Raw genomic sequence first — 18,271 nt, 5'->3', positions numbered from 1 at the left:
ATGCCGTAGAGTCTTGGCATAAGGCTAAGACGCACTCCATCCCCTGTCAATCTTCGCTCCACCCCAGAGGGAAGGGTACCACTTGGGCCACAGGCCTTCCTGCCGCACAGGCATAGCAATTGCTCGTTTAGGCTTTGCACCATATATTTGATCCATTCTACCCAGGCATTTGTACCTCCATATATGTTGAACCTTCCCAGGGCATCTTTTCTACTAATGTCTATTTGTGATCCATAAACCCCACTTACTGAATCATCTGCTCTCTGTCTTGCAATTAGCAAAGGGTTGCACTGCAGAGACTCACATCCTGGGAGAGACTGTCCTTTAGACAGGGTCATTTTTCTTTGCAACTCTATAACCGTTCATTGCTCACTGTCCATCCCCTAAACTCTGTGCTCCAAATAACACTGTACCAGGAGGGGCAATGAGAGACAGTAACAAAAACTGTGCACTTATTTAAATCATCCTTAGACTCAGGCCCCTTGGACACGTTTCTTTTCATAACTCCATTCTCTTTAGCTCTGTACATCCCCACAGTTAAGGATGTGGCAATCATCTACTCAAATTGTTAGGGAACCTTCAGTTTCAGTGACGTTTGTTAAGTAACCCATTTGTAAATTCTACATACACAGGATTAACAATCCCCAAAGGTTTCATTTCATTTTCATCTCTGTATCTTTAGTCGAAGGGGGTCATCAGTTGTCAATACTTGCCACTCGTCATTGTCCTTTGGAGGTTCGATTGGCTCTTTAATCCGTGTCTAATGAGTCCACCCTTTCTCAGCTGGTCGTACCACTGTCTCGGTGAGCAGCAGAACTTGAAATGCTCCTTCCCAATCTGGCTGAAGCTTCCGTTTCTCTCCAGGATTTGACCAGGACCCAGTTTTCAGGCTGAAACTTGTGAGCTGCAAACTCTAAAGGCAGAGTTTGTGCCAGAAGGCCTTGTGCCTGAGAGAAGATAGGCAAGACAACCCGAGTATACAGTTTTTGAGAAATAAATCCTTAGTTTCAAACTGTGGAGGTCCACCTGTTCTTAAACTTTTGCTACCACTGCTGCTGTGGCAGTGCTCAGGAGGAAAGCTTCTCCCCAGCTGGCAAGGTGATCAACCAACACTAGTATGTATTTAATTCGACCAGCTACAGGCAAATCACCTTGAATATTTTGAGAGAGTTGTAAACTTGGACCCTGCCCTCCTGCAGGCTGCTTTTTAAGTGCCTTTTATTTATTCCTTTACAAACCACCCATCTTTCACAAATTTGCTTGGCTATAGTATAAATTCCCGTATTACGTCACACATTGCTTGTGTTCCCCAATAACTCTCCTGATGTAGAATCGCTAATACCTCCCTCATGATTTGCTTATTTAACATTTCTCTACCATCTGGGAGTACCCATTTCCCACTCTGTTCCCTGGCTCCTAATTCTTGGAGGACTTCTTCTTATTTTTCATCAAAAACTGGAATTTCCTGTGAGGCCAGGACCTCAAGCGTGAGATAACTTACAGTTATCACTTCAGGTTTTAAGGCTGCTTCTCAGGCCATTTCATCTGATAACCAATCTCCCCTGACACAAAAGGAGTTTCCCCTCTGATGTCCCAATGGACATCATGTACTACAGCCACTTCTATTGGTGACATCAGATTATGTAACACTTGTCCAACTGGTTCTTCACAAACCAATTCTTTCCCTTTGCTATTCATTAGACCCCATTCTTCCCAGATTTTCCCAAAGGTGTGCACTACTCCAAATGCATATCTAGAACCGTTACAGATGGTACCTTCTTTTCCATCTAACATTTGCAGTGCCTGATTGACAGCGTATAGCTGGCATGTTTGAGCTGACCAGTTCTTAGGTAACCTGCCCGTTTCTTATTTCACCACTCACACCTTCAACGATGGCACACCCATTGTGTCTTTTCCCCTGAATTATCCCTGAAGTCCCATCTATGAGGAGGTGCAGCCCATTGTCATCTCTCCTCAGGAAAGCAGCAGGGTTTAATTTCCTGCTTTCTTTCACCAGAAGAGCGGTGACTGCTGCAGTTTGCACACACTCAAGACACTGGCTCTAAGAGCTTAGATAAGTGTGCCACTGGCTGTCGCTTCCCCCCAGCCCACTTGCTGGTGGAGCAGTGTGGGAGGCAGAACAGGCCACCCTGTGCAAGCATTGCTCAACAGTACCAAAAACATCTCTCTATTATCAACACTGCTTTTAGCACGAATCAAAAAACATAGTCCCATACTAGGTACCACAAAGAACATTAACTCCACCCTGGCCAAAACCAACACAAACTTCCAGGTAATAGAATAGCTCTCAAATTTTCTCCTTATCACCCCCCCAGGCAGTAACTGTGCTTCCACACCCAGAGCCTGTAAAACGTTTGTCTCTAATAAATAAGCTGGGGAATCTTCCACTAATATATTCCTTCCCCACACACTTTTAATTCTTATTATCACAGATAGGGCTGGAGCGCCGCTCCCCGCGGCCGCCGTCCTGTCCGCGCCAGAGACCGCCCCGCCGCCATCTCTAGTGAGGGCACAGCGGCCGCGCTCTCCCCGCCCCGCCACAGACACCTCATCAGCCACCGCCCGAACGGCGCCGGTACCCGAGGAGGAGGACTCGAAGGACGTTAACTCCCCCTCCTCGGCGGGGTGCGCCGCCCGCTTCCCAAGAGCGGCTCCCAGAGCGACCAGCTCCCCTCCTCCCCGGCGGCACGGGGCACGGCCTCAGTGCGGCGGCTTCACTGCCCGCGCCGAAGATGGCGGCGCGACGGGAGCGGGAAAGCGTGAGGCGCTGCAGGCGTCAGGCCCGGCCCGGGAGCCCCCAGCCGCTCCTGCTCCCACGCACCCCCCCCGTTTGCTTTACATTTGTGTATCGTATATAAATGCAGGGACAAGGAGCAGCGGCACGGAGCAGGCTGCTGGGTACGAGGTGTTCCCTCAGCACACACACCCACACCCCCCCGTCCCGGGCCGGGCCGCTCCGCGCGAAAGGGAAGGTGAGGGAAAAACAAAAACTAAAGGCACAGAGGCGTCCCGGCTGAAGCCGAGCTGTGCTTATCTACCCTTTGAATGACAATTCCAAAGGCACATCCCCACTCACGAAAGCTGGCGGCTCCGCAGGATCTCCAGCAGACACAACCACCGGCCGGCGGGGCGGGGGGCGCTCTGCCCGGGGAGCTCCCGCAGGGTCCGCAGTCTGAGGACAACGCTCCGCCCGCAGCCCCGCACCGAAACCGCCGGAAGGTCCCACAGCCTCCTTGTCAAGCCCAAGGGAATCCGAGCTGGGCCCGTATGCGGTCAGTGCTCCAGAAGCTTCTCCGCTCCCAGGCGTTTCACTAAACGAGGGCGCCGTCTGTCAGCCGAGGGCTGTGGGCGTGACCAGAGCGCCCATCAACCGGAAGTGCCGGGCGCTTTCCTGCGGCTGCAAAGTGCTGCGACATGGGGCTGTGGGCCCCCCGCGGCGGGGCGCGGAGCTGCTGCGTCCCCCCAGTTCTGGGTCCCCCGACCCAGAGCAAAGCGCTCCCCTCCTCCGGCTGCCGACAGTCAGCCCGGCTTCTTGCACAGCCCCCTGGTTACCCCCTCACCCCGTCCCCCCAGTTAGTCCCAGGGGGTGTTTCCCTGTACGTTGCTGCATCCCCCCGCACCTCGCTGCATCCCCTGTACGTTGCTGCATCCGCCCGCACCTCGCTGCATCCCCTGTACGTTGCTGCATCCCCCCGCACCTCGCTGCATCCCCTGTACGTTGCTGCATCCCCCCGCACCTCGCTGCATCCCCTGTACGTTGCTGCATCCCCCCGCACCTCGCTGCATCCCCTGTACGTTGCTGCATCCCACCGCACCTCGCTGCATCCCCCTATGCCTCACTCCATCCCCCACACCTCACTGCATCCCTCTGCGCCTCACTGCATCCCCCTACTCCTCGCTGCAGCCCCTTGTGCCTCCAACGCTCCCTCGCAGCTCCCTCACCCTCTATCTGCCTGACTTCCCTGACACCCACAGCCCAAGATTTCTGCCTCCGCTCCACTGTCTCTGTTCCTCGGAAGCTTTTGGCAGAGCTCAGGCATGCACACAGCTGAGGAGAGTGGAAATTGCAATGCGTCCCTGCCCTGTATTCCCTGTGGAGAGATGCAAATATTCATGTCCCACACAGAGCTGCTGGCTAAAGTGTAAAACACACCAATCTCCTTCCAAAACAGTCACTGCTTTTCCTTCAAATCACCTCTGCCTAGATAATGGTTGTTTGCTGCTGCCTGACAGAAGACAATGTTAGGTGCTCACAGCAGGGGGGTTCACCCCAGCTGAGGCCAAATCCACAGCCGCCTCTGCTCTCAGCGTCGCGGGGCAGCAAGGCCGAGCATCGCGCTCCCCTCGCAGGCTTTGCACTGGGACCACAGTCACAAGCCACAGCAAGAGCAGAGCAAAGCTCCTCTCAACCCAGCTATGAGTAAGCAATCAAGCGGTATTAAAGAAGCGATGGACAACGTCCTCGGACACACGGTGTGAACTGTGGGGTTGTCCTGTGCAGGGACAGGAGCTGGACTCGATGATCCTTGCGGGTCCCTTCCAGCTCAGGACGTTTTGTGATTCTAAGTGAATTTGTTTGCTGGGGACAGGGGAAGCCCTGAGGGTGCTCAACTCTCAGTTCACCCAGAGCCTCCCAACCAGCCCTAGCCCAGCAGTATGCAATGGGAAGAGGGACCCACGCTTTGAGATTCTCTCAAACCCACTCCCCAGCACTGGAGCTGAACAAAAAGGTCTCCGACAACCAAGCCCAAGCAGGCTCCTACCAGTGGCCGTAGTCCAGGTGCTGCCGGATCAGCGTATGGGGCTGCACTGTCCCGTAAGCGTCCACCTCGGGCATGTTGAGATCATCAATGAAGTACACGAGCTTCTTGGTACCTGGAGGGCCATAATTCCTACCAGCCTTTTTCTCCAGAGGTTTCTCAAGCATACCTGTAGGGAGGCAGAGGTGCAAAGCTCATCTACTGGGAGAGCAACGGCTGCAAAATAAAAATGATTTCTCAGCCCAGCTCAATGCTGTGCTGTGTGTAGCTACAGCGGCCCCTCAAGGAGCTGAGATGTCCCCCAGCTGCAGCTGTATGAGGAGCAGCTGAGGGGCCTGGGGGTTCAGCTGGAGAACAGGAGCTGAGGGGAGACCTTCTGATCTCTGAACTGCCTGAAAGGAGCTTGGAGCCAGGGGGGTCGGGCTCTGCTCCCCAGGAACAAGCGCCAGGAGCAGAGGAAATGGTCTTAAGTTGCACCAGGGGAGGCTGAGGCTGGATCTGGGGAACAATTTCTTCCCCAAAGGGCTGTGGGGCATTGGAACAGGCTGCCCAGGGCAGTGCTGGAGTCACCAGCCCTGGAGGGTTGGACAGACGTGGAGATGAGGTTCTCAGGGACTAGAGTGCTAGAGCTGGGTTATGGTTGGACTCGATGATCCTGAAGGTCTCTTCCAACCAACTGATTCTATGATTCTACAGTGCAGCTGAGAGCCCTGCAGGGACCCTTGGTCAGCACTTTGGTTTGACTTAAATCAGAAAGCTCTCAACTCTTCCTTCCAAACAAAAATACAACAAACTTCGTCTGCTACAAAACATGTCTACCTCAGAGCAAACAAGAGCTTTTCATGCAAGATAAAGCCTTTTGAATCTCTTCTGCATAATTTTTTAAACGAAATCTTGCTTGCAGAGGTGGCTGTGCCAGAGCAGTGAGCATCCCCTGCTGCCTGCCCCGGCGATGCGGCAACTGCAGCGTGGCCAGGGCAGCAGGCACTGGGCGCTGCGATGGAGAAAGGGAGATGGATGCTGTGGGCACAGAAGCCCACGAGCAAAGCTGCTGGTTTTGTGAATATATGCATCTTTTACCCTGTTAGACAAAAATAGGCGATCTCAGGGCCAAATTCCTGGACATCTTCAGAACAACCAACATGACACTTTTATTTAAATGCATCAAATAATCATAAGTTCCCTGATCTTCTCACCAGCGTTACCCAACCCTCCAGATAATGTGACAAGACTTAATTCCAACACGAGCTGTCAAATTACCACCTAGTTTCAAGTAGGGTCACGCACACGCAAAGGAAAGCACGGAGAGAACAGTTTCGCATTTCAAAGCCTTGGAAGACTTTAATTTGTTTTAGCAGAAGGCTGGGGTCATATGTTGCTCTAGCTCATAAAACGTGGGGAATATTTATAATCCTGGGCTGATATTTAATAAAAATCACCCCACGTCGCTGCACATCATGTTCTATAGGTTATTGATTCCTCTGATTGCAGCCCAGGCAACCTTTACTGTCTCAGTAAGTGGAAAAGCAAACGGAAGCAACGCTCCTCTGCCCAGACCCCGGGTGGGTTTTCTGCCCTGTGCTTACTCGAAGAATTTGTTTCATTAGCAGTTTTGGGTTGGCAACAGACCTATAAGGTGCTATAAAGCAGCACACGGTAAGTAGCAATTCTTTGTAATTAGGGAAGACTGGCAAATGTAAACGGGACTGGGAGTTTTTTTAAGCCATTTATTATCACGTGCAAAAGTTGTTAAGGAAGATTTATATTCCGTTGGTTTGTTTCAGATCACAGACCTTTCAAAACGCTGGGTTTTCCTGCTTGGGTGCACTGCAGACAGCTCGCCTTGCTCACCACTCAAAACGCAGCTGATTTCTTGTCACAGACAGCTGCTGCACAAAGGAATGGATTGTGCTACGAAAAATGATGAATCTTTCCTCAGCGGAGCCTCTCTCCCCGTTCAATAAAACCACAATATTTGAAATTTCTGGTAGCAAGTTAAATTAAGTGTTTCAAATAAGCATTTAATTTAAATGTAATTAGTCCCTAATTAACATATAAAATCAGCCCTTTTTGAGGTTAAACAAGTATGCAAGAGATTCATCACACTGAAATGCAATTACTGGGGATCAAGTGACATGTTCGTGGAAGTGGTATTTTAATTCAAAGCCGTATCTCACAATAATAATAAGGGGCGGTGTGTCTGTGTGAGATCCTGACACATACTCAAACCAGCACCTCAAAGAAACAGTCTGGACACCTCGTACCTTCTGGTTGGTGAGCAAGGGAGAGGGAAAAAAAGAACCCAAACAAAAAAACCACAAGATTTATTGCAATTTCTCTGAATGACAGAAGTCAGGGCTACATCTGATGGAGGGGCAGAGGCCCAAGAGGGCACGAAGCAGAGCGAGGCCCAGGGCAAATGCCACAGAATGTGGTATTTAGTCACAATAAACTCCAGAAAATCCCCAAACTGGCCCCAGGTTCAGGCAGAGAGAGTGTTGGGCTCCTTTTAACCCCTGTGCACACGGCGCTTCTGGAAGCCACAGGATGCAGGGATGGGTTGAACAACAACTCTGCTTCCCCTAAGGGCTGCATCTTATACATCTCTGCAGCAACAGGCACCTTGTCTAAGGAACTACTGGAACTCAGGTTAGGATCTTTTTTAAGTAAGAAAAAATCCAAAATTACTTTGTGCCCATGTTTTACAAATTTAAAGATGTGCCTGCTGGGGAAAAGAATAAAGCAGCCAAGTGACAAACTACACAAAAAGGGACAAATTAACTCTAAAAAATGAGCAGCAGGGATCCAGGCCAAGCAGTATAAATCATGCTTCTCAATGCAAATCTCACCACCACATCTTCATCCACACACAAGACAACTTGCTCCTCTGTGCAGGGGAAGAAAATCACTGACTCAGCCCACAGCTCATGACCAGGGACACGGTGCCAGGTCTGCCTGTACAAATAACACCTGCACACACTCGCCCATCCAGCTGGAGACAAACGGCTGCACATTCACAGAATCACAGGATCCCAGGCTGGTTGGGCTGAAGGGACCTCTGCAGATCCCCCAGTCCAAGCCCTGCTCACGCAGGGTCACAGAGCAGATCACACAGGCGGGTCCAGGCGGGTTTCAATGTCTCACAGAAGGAGACTCCACACCCGCTCTGGGCAGCCTGGGCCAGGCTCTGGCACCTCCCAGCAAACAAGTTTCTGCTCATGTTCAGATGGAGCCTCCTGTGTTTCAGTCTGTGCCCGCTGCCCCTCACCCTGGCGTTGGGCACCACTGAACAGACTCTGGTCCATCCTCTGACAGCCACCCTGACATATTGATCCCATTGATCAGATCCCTCTCAGCTTCTCTTCTCCAGCTCAACAGCCCCAGAGCTCTCAGTCTCTCCCCATAAGAAAGAATCTCTAGGTCCCTCAGCATCTTTGTCCCCCACCCAGGCAGCTGGACAGAGAGACAGAGAGACAGACAGCCAGCCAGACAGACAGACAGACAGCCAGCCAGACAGCTCAGCCCATTTAGCAGCTCAAGGGCATTTTGCAGAGACCCCAACACAGGGAAAAAAGCAAAGGGGCACCTGGGAGGGAGGAGGGAGACTGCAGCCATCACACACTAGCAAGACCCAAAACCCTTCAGACCTGCCCCAGAAAGCTGCCGTGACTCCACGACACAGCCCCAGGTGACACAGCGTGGGCTGAGCCTGTGCTGTCACCTCTGCGAGTGGATCAGTCCCACAGGGCAACTTTAAACTCTGACACCTTCCTTAAAACATCTGCAGTGTCGGGAGCCCAGCAGAGCACAGACAGGGGCTGTGATGCTCATGGCCGTGAGCGTGTTCGCCCCAGGGCCACCTGGCCAGGAAAAACCCACATGGTGAAGGTTAAAACCTTGGTCTCACTGGTGCTGGTCCTGTAGAGGGAGTAAAGGGATTTCAGGACACTTGGGTCAGACCAAACTCCATAAAGGAAGTTATTTTGGTTTACAGTGACCCACAGCTGTTGTTCAACTCAAAACAAGCAAGGTTGTTTCATTCCTGATTAATAAATACATGTAGAAAATTATCCTCTCTCTTTAGGTCAACTGAAAGTGAAAATACCATTCCAAAATGAGTCACTTTTCAACAATTCCCTCTTTCTCTTCATCTGTGAAAAGACTACACAGCAGAACTGACCTTATCCTGGTCTCAAACTTCATCTTTCACTGATGTGCCAAAATCCTCATCAAAGATATTCTCATGGGCTTCCCCAGGTCAGAGCCTCCCAGGGTCAGCAGCCGTGTCCCCTGGGGCGGTGGGATGTGGCACCCGCTCCGTGGGAGCACACGGGGCTGCATCAGGATGCGGGGGACAGCCCAGGAACCAGCAGCACCTGCACATCCCCATTAGCACTGTCCTCACTGACAACTGGGATGCAATTCCCATCATTGCACTCTGAGGACAGCTTAGATCCCAGCCAAGCAACCCATTCTATTCAGCACGGGCTTAAATTCAAGCGTATTAAAGACACACCTCAAGTCAAGTACGAGCTGTGTGCTGTAGAGAACAGCAGCAGATTTAAGTGTGTGCTTTGCACAGCCCTGAACCAGAGTCGTGGTGTTCAGAATTCAATCCCTCATGTTGGGAAATGCCATTTTCCATAAAACCAGGAGTCTGCGGACCAGTGAGTTTCACAGTGGGATTTAAGAGTCAGTGGGTGCCAGTGCAGTGCCCACAGTGCACACCCAGCTCCAAACCCCGACGGACACCCCAGGAATTTGGTGACCTGCCAGGCAGAAGTCCCACATCTCAGCCATTGTCTTACCTTGCAGCATGGCAGAGGTGGTGTAGTAGTTAAACGGGACCTTCTTCACCACATAGGCGTCTGTATCCAGTGAGCAGAGCTTGTCCCCCACCAGCACAGACTTCCCCGTGCCGGCGTTGCCCACCAGCATCACGGGGCGCCGGCGCTCCAGGAGCCTGTCCATGAAGCACCGCACACGGACCGTCTCGGTGGTGGGCACCAGGCAAGCCTGAGAGGGGCAAAACGAGCAGGTAAGTGTACCCATCTGTGGCACCACCCCACTGCCATGTTCTGAGGAGACATCAAACTGGGAGAGCCAGGAATGAGTGCGGTGACCTGAGTTTCTAGATGGCGCTAGGAAGGGAACAATACACTGCTACCAACCATTCAAGTCAAACTATCTGTACAGACGAAACAATGACAGCGGGATGCTGAGAGCAACATCTGGATCTCCCCGCAAACACACATTTTGCTAAAATGGTAACAATTTTTACAAGTCATCTGCTCACTGTGGCACCTCTAAAAGGAAAGAAAGGCATAGCTGGCAAACGCAATTCACTACCTGCAGCAACTCTCATTTTTCGTCCAAATCATATAAACAACCCTATTTTCAGCCACGCAGAATGACGAGATGGTGTCTCAGGGACTTTGTCACTACGTTGTCCCACATCCTGCTTCTCTCTGCAGGCCAAACGCACCTCCATCCCGCACCCTGGGCACACCAGCCCTGGCTCATAGGTGTCTCTGAGCCTGCGCCTCATGTACATCACTCAGCTCTGGAAGATGGATGGAGGATGAGTCTTCACAGTCAAAGTACAGTAAAGAAAGATGGGTAATTGAGTTGTACTTCATAAAGAATGTGTCAAGGGTTTTGATTGTGGGGTGACAATACAACCATGGCAGATGTGTTGTTAGCCCCCTCTCCCCCACCTTCAGCCCCTCTCTCTCCCCCATTCCCACTCAGGACAGGTGATTGGGAGGGAAAGAAGGATAGATAGAAGAGAATTGGAAAAATTAAAAATGTTTTACTAATGCTACTAATAAGAATAGAGAAAATAATACAAAATATACAAAACCAATCTTGAAAGCCCCAGCAACTGCAGAGCTGGCACCTGAAGTCCTGGACTGGACTGTGCAGCCAACCGGAGCTGGATTCAGTCTGTCATGAGGCCTCAGTTCGCAGGGACGACCAGCAAGGTCCTCTCCTCATCTCGGCCATAAGCAAAAGGGGCGAGATCCTCGTGATCTCCCACTTTTATATGAAGTATTCACGTGAATGGGATGTTATACTCTGTTTGTCAGTTTCTTGGTCACCTGTTTCTCATTGCCCCTCTCGCGAGATGCGAATCTGTCCTTATCAATAACCTCACATTCCATTGCTATGTTTACCAAAACATGGATCTGGTTCTCCAGGAAAACGCAGCTGATATGAAGGTTTTACCTGACAGGCAAATTCACTAAAAGAGAAACTTGTTTTTAACAAAACCAGGACGGAATGCCATTCTTATTCTGAAGTGCTTGACCTCGAATGAGACTTCAATTGAAATGCCTGCATACAGTCACTAAAATGCATGTGCTCTTCCCAGACAAAACACGTGCAAGGTTCACATACCTGTAAGGGCATTTCTGGATCAAATTCAAACTGAGGAATAAGTTTAGACCAAGGTTCAAACTTCTTCGTTTCTGGATCAATGTAGAAGTCAAAGACTGTGCCCTGAGAGGGAAACTTGATAGTCTTGAATTCTGCCACCCACCACTTGCTGAACTCCACTCTGTAGTCCACAAGCTATAAGACAAAAAGTGGAGAAAATACACTAATCTGGATCAATTAATTAGTAATGGAGAATGTTATCTATCCCAGTCCACCAGAGCGGGATTAGTCCTTAAAATATATTCCACAGCATAAAGTTCTTATCATTTTTCCTGCTATTAAGCCTAATTTTTCATTTTCTTCATTTCTGCTCATCAGTCCTATTTATTCATCTAAATAATTCATCCTCTGCGTTGATCACTCTTGGTATGTCTGAGACTAGATAGATGGATCAATTTGAAAAAGAGAAATACGTGCCTATGACTAAACAGACCACTTGATTGATTCTTGGTGCCTACTTCTTCCAACAGACAAGGACACAACATCCGTCTACATCTGTGCTCATGGTCAGTCACAGCATGCATACCAAAGCCTTTCCTCATCAATCACACCACTCTATTCAGAGTGAGTTGTTGTCTTCTGGCTTCTTTTCAAGCCACAACGTTTCAGACAAGCAGGACTGCAGACACCAGCGCACCAAAGCAGCAGCGAGGGTCTGCCCCTTTGACCCCGCCGTGATTCTGCGCTGCCACATTCCCCTCAAAGCACCCGTTTCCTTGCTTTTCCCCATTGTATCTTTCTACACATGGAGATTTTGGAGCATCTGAATTTTTTCAACTGGGGTGACAGTTTTGCTTTAGATGCTGGGTCAGGACTCACAAAATGTGCTTAGTCCCCTCCTCTGCCCTAGGTCTCCTGTATGACATTGGGCCAGCCATTCTGCCCAAACACCTTCCCATGTGGACAATGGGAACTGGAGAGAGGTGGAGGGGAGGAGGAGAGGAAAATTGCTGTGAGAAAGATGTTTGTGAAATACCGGACGCATCATTTAGCCCGTTTTAACAGCACAGTTTGTTCCTGGGGTGTCTGCGGGTCTCTCCTCCCCATAGCCATACAATGTGGGGTCACCAACACATTGTCCATAGGCTGCTCGGCCTCCATAAGGAAACCTGGGTTTGTTGCTGAACTGAACCAAGTGTCCTCCATAAAGCCTCCTGAGCCACAGTCCCTCAAAAGACCAGTGGATTTGAAAAACACATTAATAGTATCCACGATTTTGCAGACTCATGCTATTCAGAGAGGCAGAATCCCTGTAATTCTCCGTTCTCCTGTTGTTCTAACTCCTCAGCAGCGGCAGCAGAGTCGCCCGCAGTGGAGCGGGACGTGCGTGGCTGCTAAAAGCTTTCCCACAAGGGTGCCCTTACCCCGCACAGCCAGACCGCCTGCAAGCGCGCTGTGCCGCGCTGCCCGCCCTCCCTGACCCCGCGGTTAAATGGAGCCACTCCAGCCCCAGCTCTATTGCCAGAACGGTGCGGAATTCAAACCACTTCCTTAATAAAAACCCCATATGGATTACCGCTAATTTCAGAGCCAGGAAATGGCAAATCTATCATCTGTTTTTATACAGGGGCCCCGCTACCCACCAACAAGCACCGAGTAGTGGGAAGCCTCCCAGACTGTTTCTCCTGACATTTCGGCCGCGAAAGGTCAGCGCGAAGGGCACCTTCGGTGGAAAGCAATAAACAGATTTTATATTGGATCATTTTTCATCAGGCTCCCCATTGCTCGGACTGCTGTATCCTCGCACTCTCAGCTCTGACATTTACAGAGCATCGCGGGCAGTAACGCACAGCCAGGCTCCCGGCGGAGCCTCCCGGAGGGTCGCTGTGCCTGCAGCTGCTCCTGCAGCCCACCCAGAGCCACTACCGCAGGCAGGAGCCCGGCCTGATGCACCCGAGACTGACTGTGCGGCACGGGGAACACAGCGGCCAGCTGCCACAGCACCGCACACCAGCATACTTGCGCTTGTACTGCTGAAGCAAAGACAAGTAGTGCTTCCCAGGCTTTATTGTGGTTTGTTTTGTTTCTTTAAGTCATCCTAGACTGGCAACACTAAGGCTGAGTATTTCCCAGCTGGCACATGGGAAATGGAGGCTCCACAAGGACCAAGGAAGCTGGTCTCGCACAGGTCATTCAATGGTCACAAGGTGTGATGGCACCAAGTGAGCACCCAGCTGAGCTTGAGCTGTGTTGTTCAGCACTTCCTGAAGCATCTGATCCTTGGCATGGAGCAAATCTGAAGAGACCAGCAGACACTCTAGGTCTGGCGTTAAGGTACATGAAAACACACAGAGAGACCCCTGGGAGCACTTGAGCAGCCATCAAGAACGGCAGTGCCTCCACCCGAGCTGGGGAGGGGTGTCTGGTGTTACATTCGTGGAGAGACCTCCCGCATAGTCCAGACAACACAGAGTTTGACACAAGCCCAGCGGAGATCAGACGTGGATCTCCAAGCCCTTGACAGCAGTGCAGTGTGGGCAGACCCAGACATCAGGACTACACACTTTAGATCTGAGGATAAGGCGTCCTCTGACTAGGGGATGCAACCACCCAAGAGTAGGTGTGCCCCTGTGGCCACGAAAGTCAATGGCACCTGGGGTGCGTTAGGAAAAGTATGACCAGCAGGTCAAGGGAGGTTGTTCCTCCGGCTCTGCTCTGCCCTGGTGACAAAACACCGGCTGGTTTGTGTTATGTAGCACGTCTACCTGTGCAGTCAGAAGGCTGAAAGACTGCTCCACTGATACATCCATCTGATAAATCAGTCTTAATTTGATCACATTATGCACATCCACAGGCTTCTATAAGTTAACCTTATGTTTCTCCCCAGTGAAATGCATCTGCATAAGCAAACATCCCTCCACCTTTACCACTGACCCCTCAGCTGTTCTCCGGTGGTGTTACACCCTGGATAACGAGGCCTTTCGTAAAAGGAATTGTTGTGTTTCTAGTTTATTATCACCTATATGAGAGCCCCAGGAAAACAGCATTACTGGCATAGCACTATGTTTCAGAAAGTATGAAGAAATCAAAACAACACAAAACCACACAAACAAACTGTGTGAAAGATGCTGAAGAGGCATCTTCCGTCTTACCTGATCTCGAAACATTGATCCACCAAAGGCCCAGACGGCAGCAAAGACAAAGTAAAGTTCATAAAGCTCCTTGGGACAGTCAGGAGGTGTGTGCTCCTCTGCCAGGAGACATTCAAGGAGGTAGCACAACATCTGAACCATACTCTGTTCAGGAATGGGAATAATCTTCTTAAATCTAAGGGATGGAAATTAGAAAGCAATACGTCCATCACAACCCAGGAAGACTAGAAATGCTCTTTCAGAACACTGGCATTCTGCTTGTCAGCGGTACGTGTCCTATTCCCAGGTACAATAAAGAGAACACCCATTCTCACGCTCAGACCCGCTGGCACCGGCACATATACAAGTAATAACAATAATCAGAAGTTTCAAGCATTTTAAAACTTTGATCTTCTTGAAAGAAGCAGAATGGAAGACTTGCTAAAGGCAATGATTTCCTGCGAGCACGATGAGTTCAAAAGCGGTCAAATAGAGGAGTAATAAAATAAACCCTTTCATCTTGCCATTTTACATTCATTTAAGCTACACTTACAGAATTCCAAACTAATATTGTAGCTGCACTGAAGTCCTCCATAAAGTAATTATAGCTATTTGAAAGGTTGGTTCTACGATTTCTGAATTAAGCAAGCTACCAAAACACTCAGCTCAGGGTTGCCCGCAGCTAATCCCGTGGATTTCACGCTCTGAGACAATGTTCAGCAAACAGAATGGGAAACGTCCGATTGACTTTGCTACCAACAGTCAAAACCAACTTGGTCCCACAGAGAGAAGTTCCCTAGCACAATGTTTAAGTCCTGATTCCAGACCCTTCTGACACATCCCCCTTTTGGCTGACATCTCCCATGCTCACTGATTTTTCTTTTGTTTTTAAAGGAAAGTGCAACTATAGGAAGCAAGTAGAGGATGGGAGATGCTCCCTTAAGTTTTCTGGGACTCTACTTTGGCCAGTCCTCACCACAGTATGAGAAAGAGAATGGTTTCACATGATGATAAGCAAGAACCACATGACTTCCCTGTGGACACTGCTTTAAAGCCAAATCAAGCCAAGAAGCACTAGGACCCTTCCAAATACCCAAGTTCTTAATGAAAAATAACTTGTGGAGTGGGCTCAGGTCTAGCCTGACACATCAGGAGGCTGAAAAGCTTTCTCTTTGGGATCTGCCGGAATTATTTTCCAAGAGATAGAGAGTTGATACAGGAAATACAATAAAAATCAAATCAAAATCAGATGAAAACCAGATCTGACCAACACGATACAGGCAGGAGCGTCACTTTGCCCACCTCGCCCTGCTGGTTCTCTGAGCTTAAGCCAATGATGCTCAGGGCTTCCAGGGGCAAGGAGGATCATGTGCAGCACAACCCAGCGCAGCACAGCTGGGCTGGACAGTGGCAGGTGTCCCCATGCCCTCACCACGGGTGACACAATCACTCATCAGATGGTACCTTGTTCTGAGGGTGTCCAGGCAAATGGGCAGGTACTTATCAAACAAAATGGTCAGGTTGGCTCTTTCGGACTGGATCTCTCGCCTGTCGATCCAGCTGCTCACTGGAAGATTCCAGCCCAGATCCGACGGGTTGATGTACAGGATCCCTTTAGGCCCAGGGTAAGAGAGAACATATAGTAAAGACATAGCAGAAACTGTTCCTTTCTTCCAGCAGAGTTTACCAGGTACTTTCACACAACTAAAACCCTATCAAATATGACGGGACGTCCCATTACCTGCCCCCTTTTCCTGCCCCACTGCAGAGTAGAAACATGAACAGTGAAGAAACTTCACCCTTGAAACCACGGCGCTTTTCATGACCTTGCCCTAAATTCAGAACATTGTCTTGTCTGAGCAGTTTCATTGCTCTGGGCCCCATTTCCCCATGTGTAAAACTAGGGGACACCTCCATTCCCTTCTCCCATACTTCATGCACTTCTTCAGAAGATCAAGAACTCTTTGAGACAGATACTGTCCTTCTCCTCATAAAGTCCATCCAAAGGGCTTTGCACAACAGGAGCACTCAGCAACGCTGAAGCCATGATCACCCACCAACAGTCAGAGTGCTCTGGGTAAATCTCCAGGATGATGACAGCTCCACATGTGCATTTGGGGTCAGGATCCTCAGTCTGTCTGTCAGAAACCTGCCCTGTCCACCCACGGCCGCTGTGATCTCAGGTTGGGTACTTGCAACAGGAGTCAAGTTGGCCAACAGAAGACTGGTTAATGGCACTAGATCCTCCTGGGTTCACGGCAAATCCCAGTGCGGAGCTCAGGCCAGGACTCACCCGCTCGGGACACGGTTGCTGGGGTGGCTGTGCGCAGGTGGCTGATCTCAAACACCAACCGCATCGTTGGGTTCAGAGGGATTCTCTCATTGCTCGCCAGGGTCAGCACCTGCATTGGGCAGACAGACAGACAGAATGACATCTTCCCCAGGAACAGGAATGAAAAGCATTCAGCACTTTGCACTAAAAAGCTTGGTTGCTGCCAGCACAGTTCCTTGAGGGAATGCAGCTGATTTCCAGCAGGTAGTAGAACTGTCTTCCATGACTCAAAGGAACAGCACTCCCTTCGAGCGGCGGAAAAAGGTGGGGAATTATGACCCCACCCTATTTTTGAAGGGCCTGGAGTTACAATCAGGACATCTGTGATTATCCATGAGCCCAGTTCCAGGAAGGGAAATTACAATGAAACCATGATTTGAGCTATTTCCCCTCATGCACCATTTTCTATATGTGATATTGTTTGGTGTATCTGAAGAAACACAACCGCATTATTCTAGGAGGTGTTATTTCAGCATCTGCATTTTTAGGCTGAACCATGCCACGCAGTCAAAGAATATCTCCTTCTTTAACTTATATTCATTACCTTATTATCATCCATCACAGTATTAAGAGACTCAATCCACATTGGATCAATATCTCCATCTAGTACCATCCACTTGGGACCGTCATGCGTGATGTTGGCCAGCTCTCGCATGATTGATGAAAACAGGCCTGGGAGGGTGACAGGAAGATGGTGATGAACACTGAACTTGACACCTGCTCTAACGGTTTTCTCCAGCAACACAGTAAAAATTACTCTAATTAATGCTTTCCTCTCAAACATGCAAAACTCTATGTGCCTATACGTAAATATTACTATATCACAATACGGTTCTAGTTTGCTTTAAAGTGAAAAAAGGGTTATCAGTTATCACTACTGAAAATGATTGCAGACCTACGCACGAGCTTCATTCCCACCGAGAATCATAAGGGATAAGAAAAATGTAGAGTAGCTACTCAAAGGCAAAAGGCGGCATGAGTTATACAATGCAGAGAAAACCACCTGAATATGCCTAGGAAATCCTTATAAATATTTTTTTGTGGCTCAAAGTATATCAGGGCAATCAAGATGCATTAAACGCTGGGTCATGGCTTTAGTGAGACTGAGGGGAGAACAAGCACAGAATGACATTGAATGACAGAACAAAATGTTGGTAAAATCAAGGAGAGAGAGGATACAGAGTCTCAAGGGGAGTAAATAATGAATGTTAAGAAGACCACGAAGGCTGGGAATAGAGCAGCAGCACTGCAGAGCAAATGAAAACTCCACAAAACTATTGCTCTCCTCTACATGTGAAAATGCCTCGGGAGATGCTGGTCTTCATGAAAAAACATCAGGCAAACATTAAAAAAAAGCCTCTCTTCCAGTGAATTGTGACAAGAACTCTTTTTTTTTTTCTTTTTTTCTCCAGGACAAGCTATTTCTTTGTGATCCAGATCAGGAACAGCTGGTGGCACCATCTGACTGAAGACAAAGCTTGTGCTCAGCAAATGCAGAACGGCTCACCTGGAACAGGTGTGTGATCCCGAGACTGGGTCAACAAAAATAACGCTTCAGCGCCTCTGCCTCCAGCCAGTTCCTTACGTGTTGGACACACGCCTTGGGAACCACTCCGGCATTATTAGCATCAGAAACAGTTGCTGTCTCA

General features: G+C 49.6%; 1 protein-coding gene across 3 annotated transcripts; it reads right to left on the bottom strand.

Moving 5' to 3' along the window:
- Nucleotides 1–203: 203 nt before the first annotated feature.
- On the bottom strand, nucleotides 204–17,294 carry LOC136113866 (dynein axonemal heavy chain 9-like). Of its 3 annotated transcripts, XR_011736015.1 has the most exons (9): nucleotides 17,167–17,294; nucleotides 16,584–16,692; nucleotides 15,755–15,902; nucleotides 14,312–14,486; nucleotides 11,181–11,354; nucleotides 9,590–9,797; nucleotides 4,785–4,950; nucleotides 3,098–3,363; nucleotides 204–947 (listed from the first exon to the last, which is right to left on the bottom strand). XR_011736015.1 is itself a non-coding variant. In XM_071800194.1 (8 exons), the coding sequence occupies exons 1-8, from the start codon at nucleotides 17,275–17,277 to the stop codon at nucleotides 914–916; spliced, it is 1,125 nt and encodes a 374-aa protein (XP_071656295.1). In that variant the 5' UTR covers nucleotides 17,278–17,294; the 3' UTR covers nucleotides 206–913. The 3 variants fall into 3 exon arrangements, 2 of the variants coding, with proteins under 2 accessions (XP_071656295.1, XP_071656296.1); XM_071800194.1 differs by lacking the exon at nucleotides 3,098–3,363 and having other exon boundaries at nucleotides 206–947; XM_071800195.1 differs by having other exon boundaries at nucleotides 211–3,363.
- Nucleotides 17,295–18,271: the final 977 nt, after the last annotated feature.

Source organism: Patagioenas fasciata, chromosome 29 (genome assembly GCF_037038585.1).
Source record: "Patagioenas fasciata isolate bPatFas1 chromosome 29, bPatFas1.hap1, whole genome shotgun sequence".
NCBI classification, from domain to species: domain Eukaryota; kingdom Metazoa; phylum Chordata; class Aves; order Columbiformes; family Columbidae; genus Patagioenas; species Patagioenas fasciata.
Note: the sequence above shows the minus strand (reverse complement) of the source record. Positions and strands in the feature narration are given on the sequence as shown.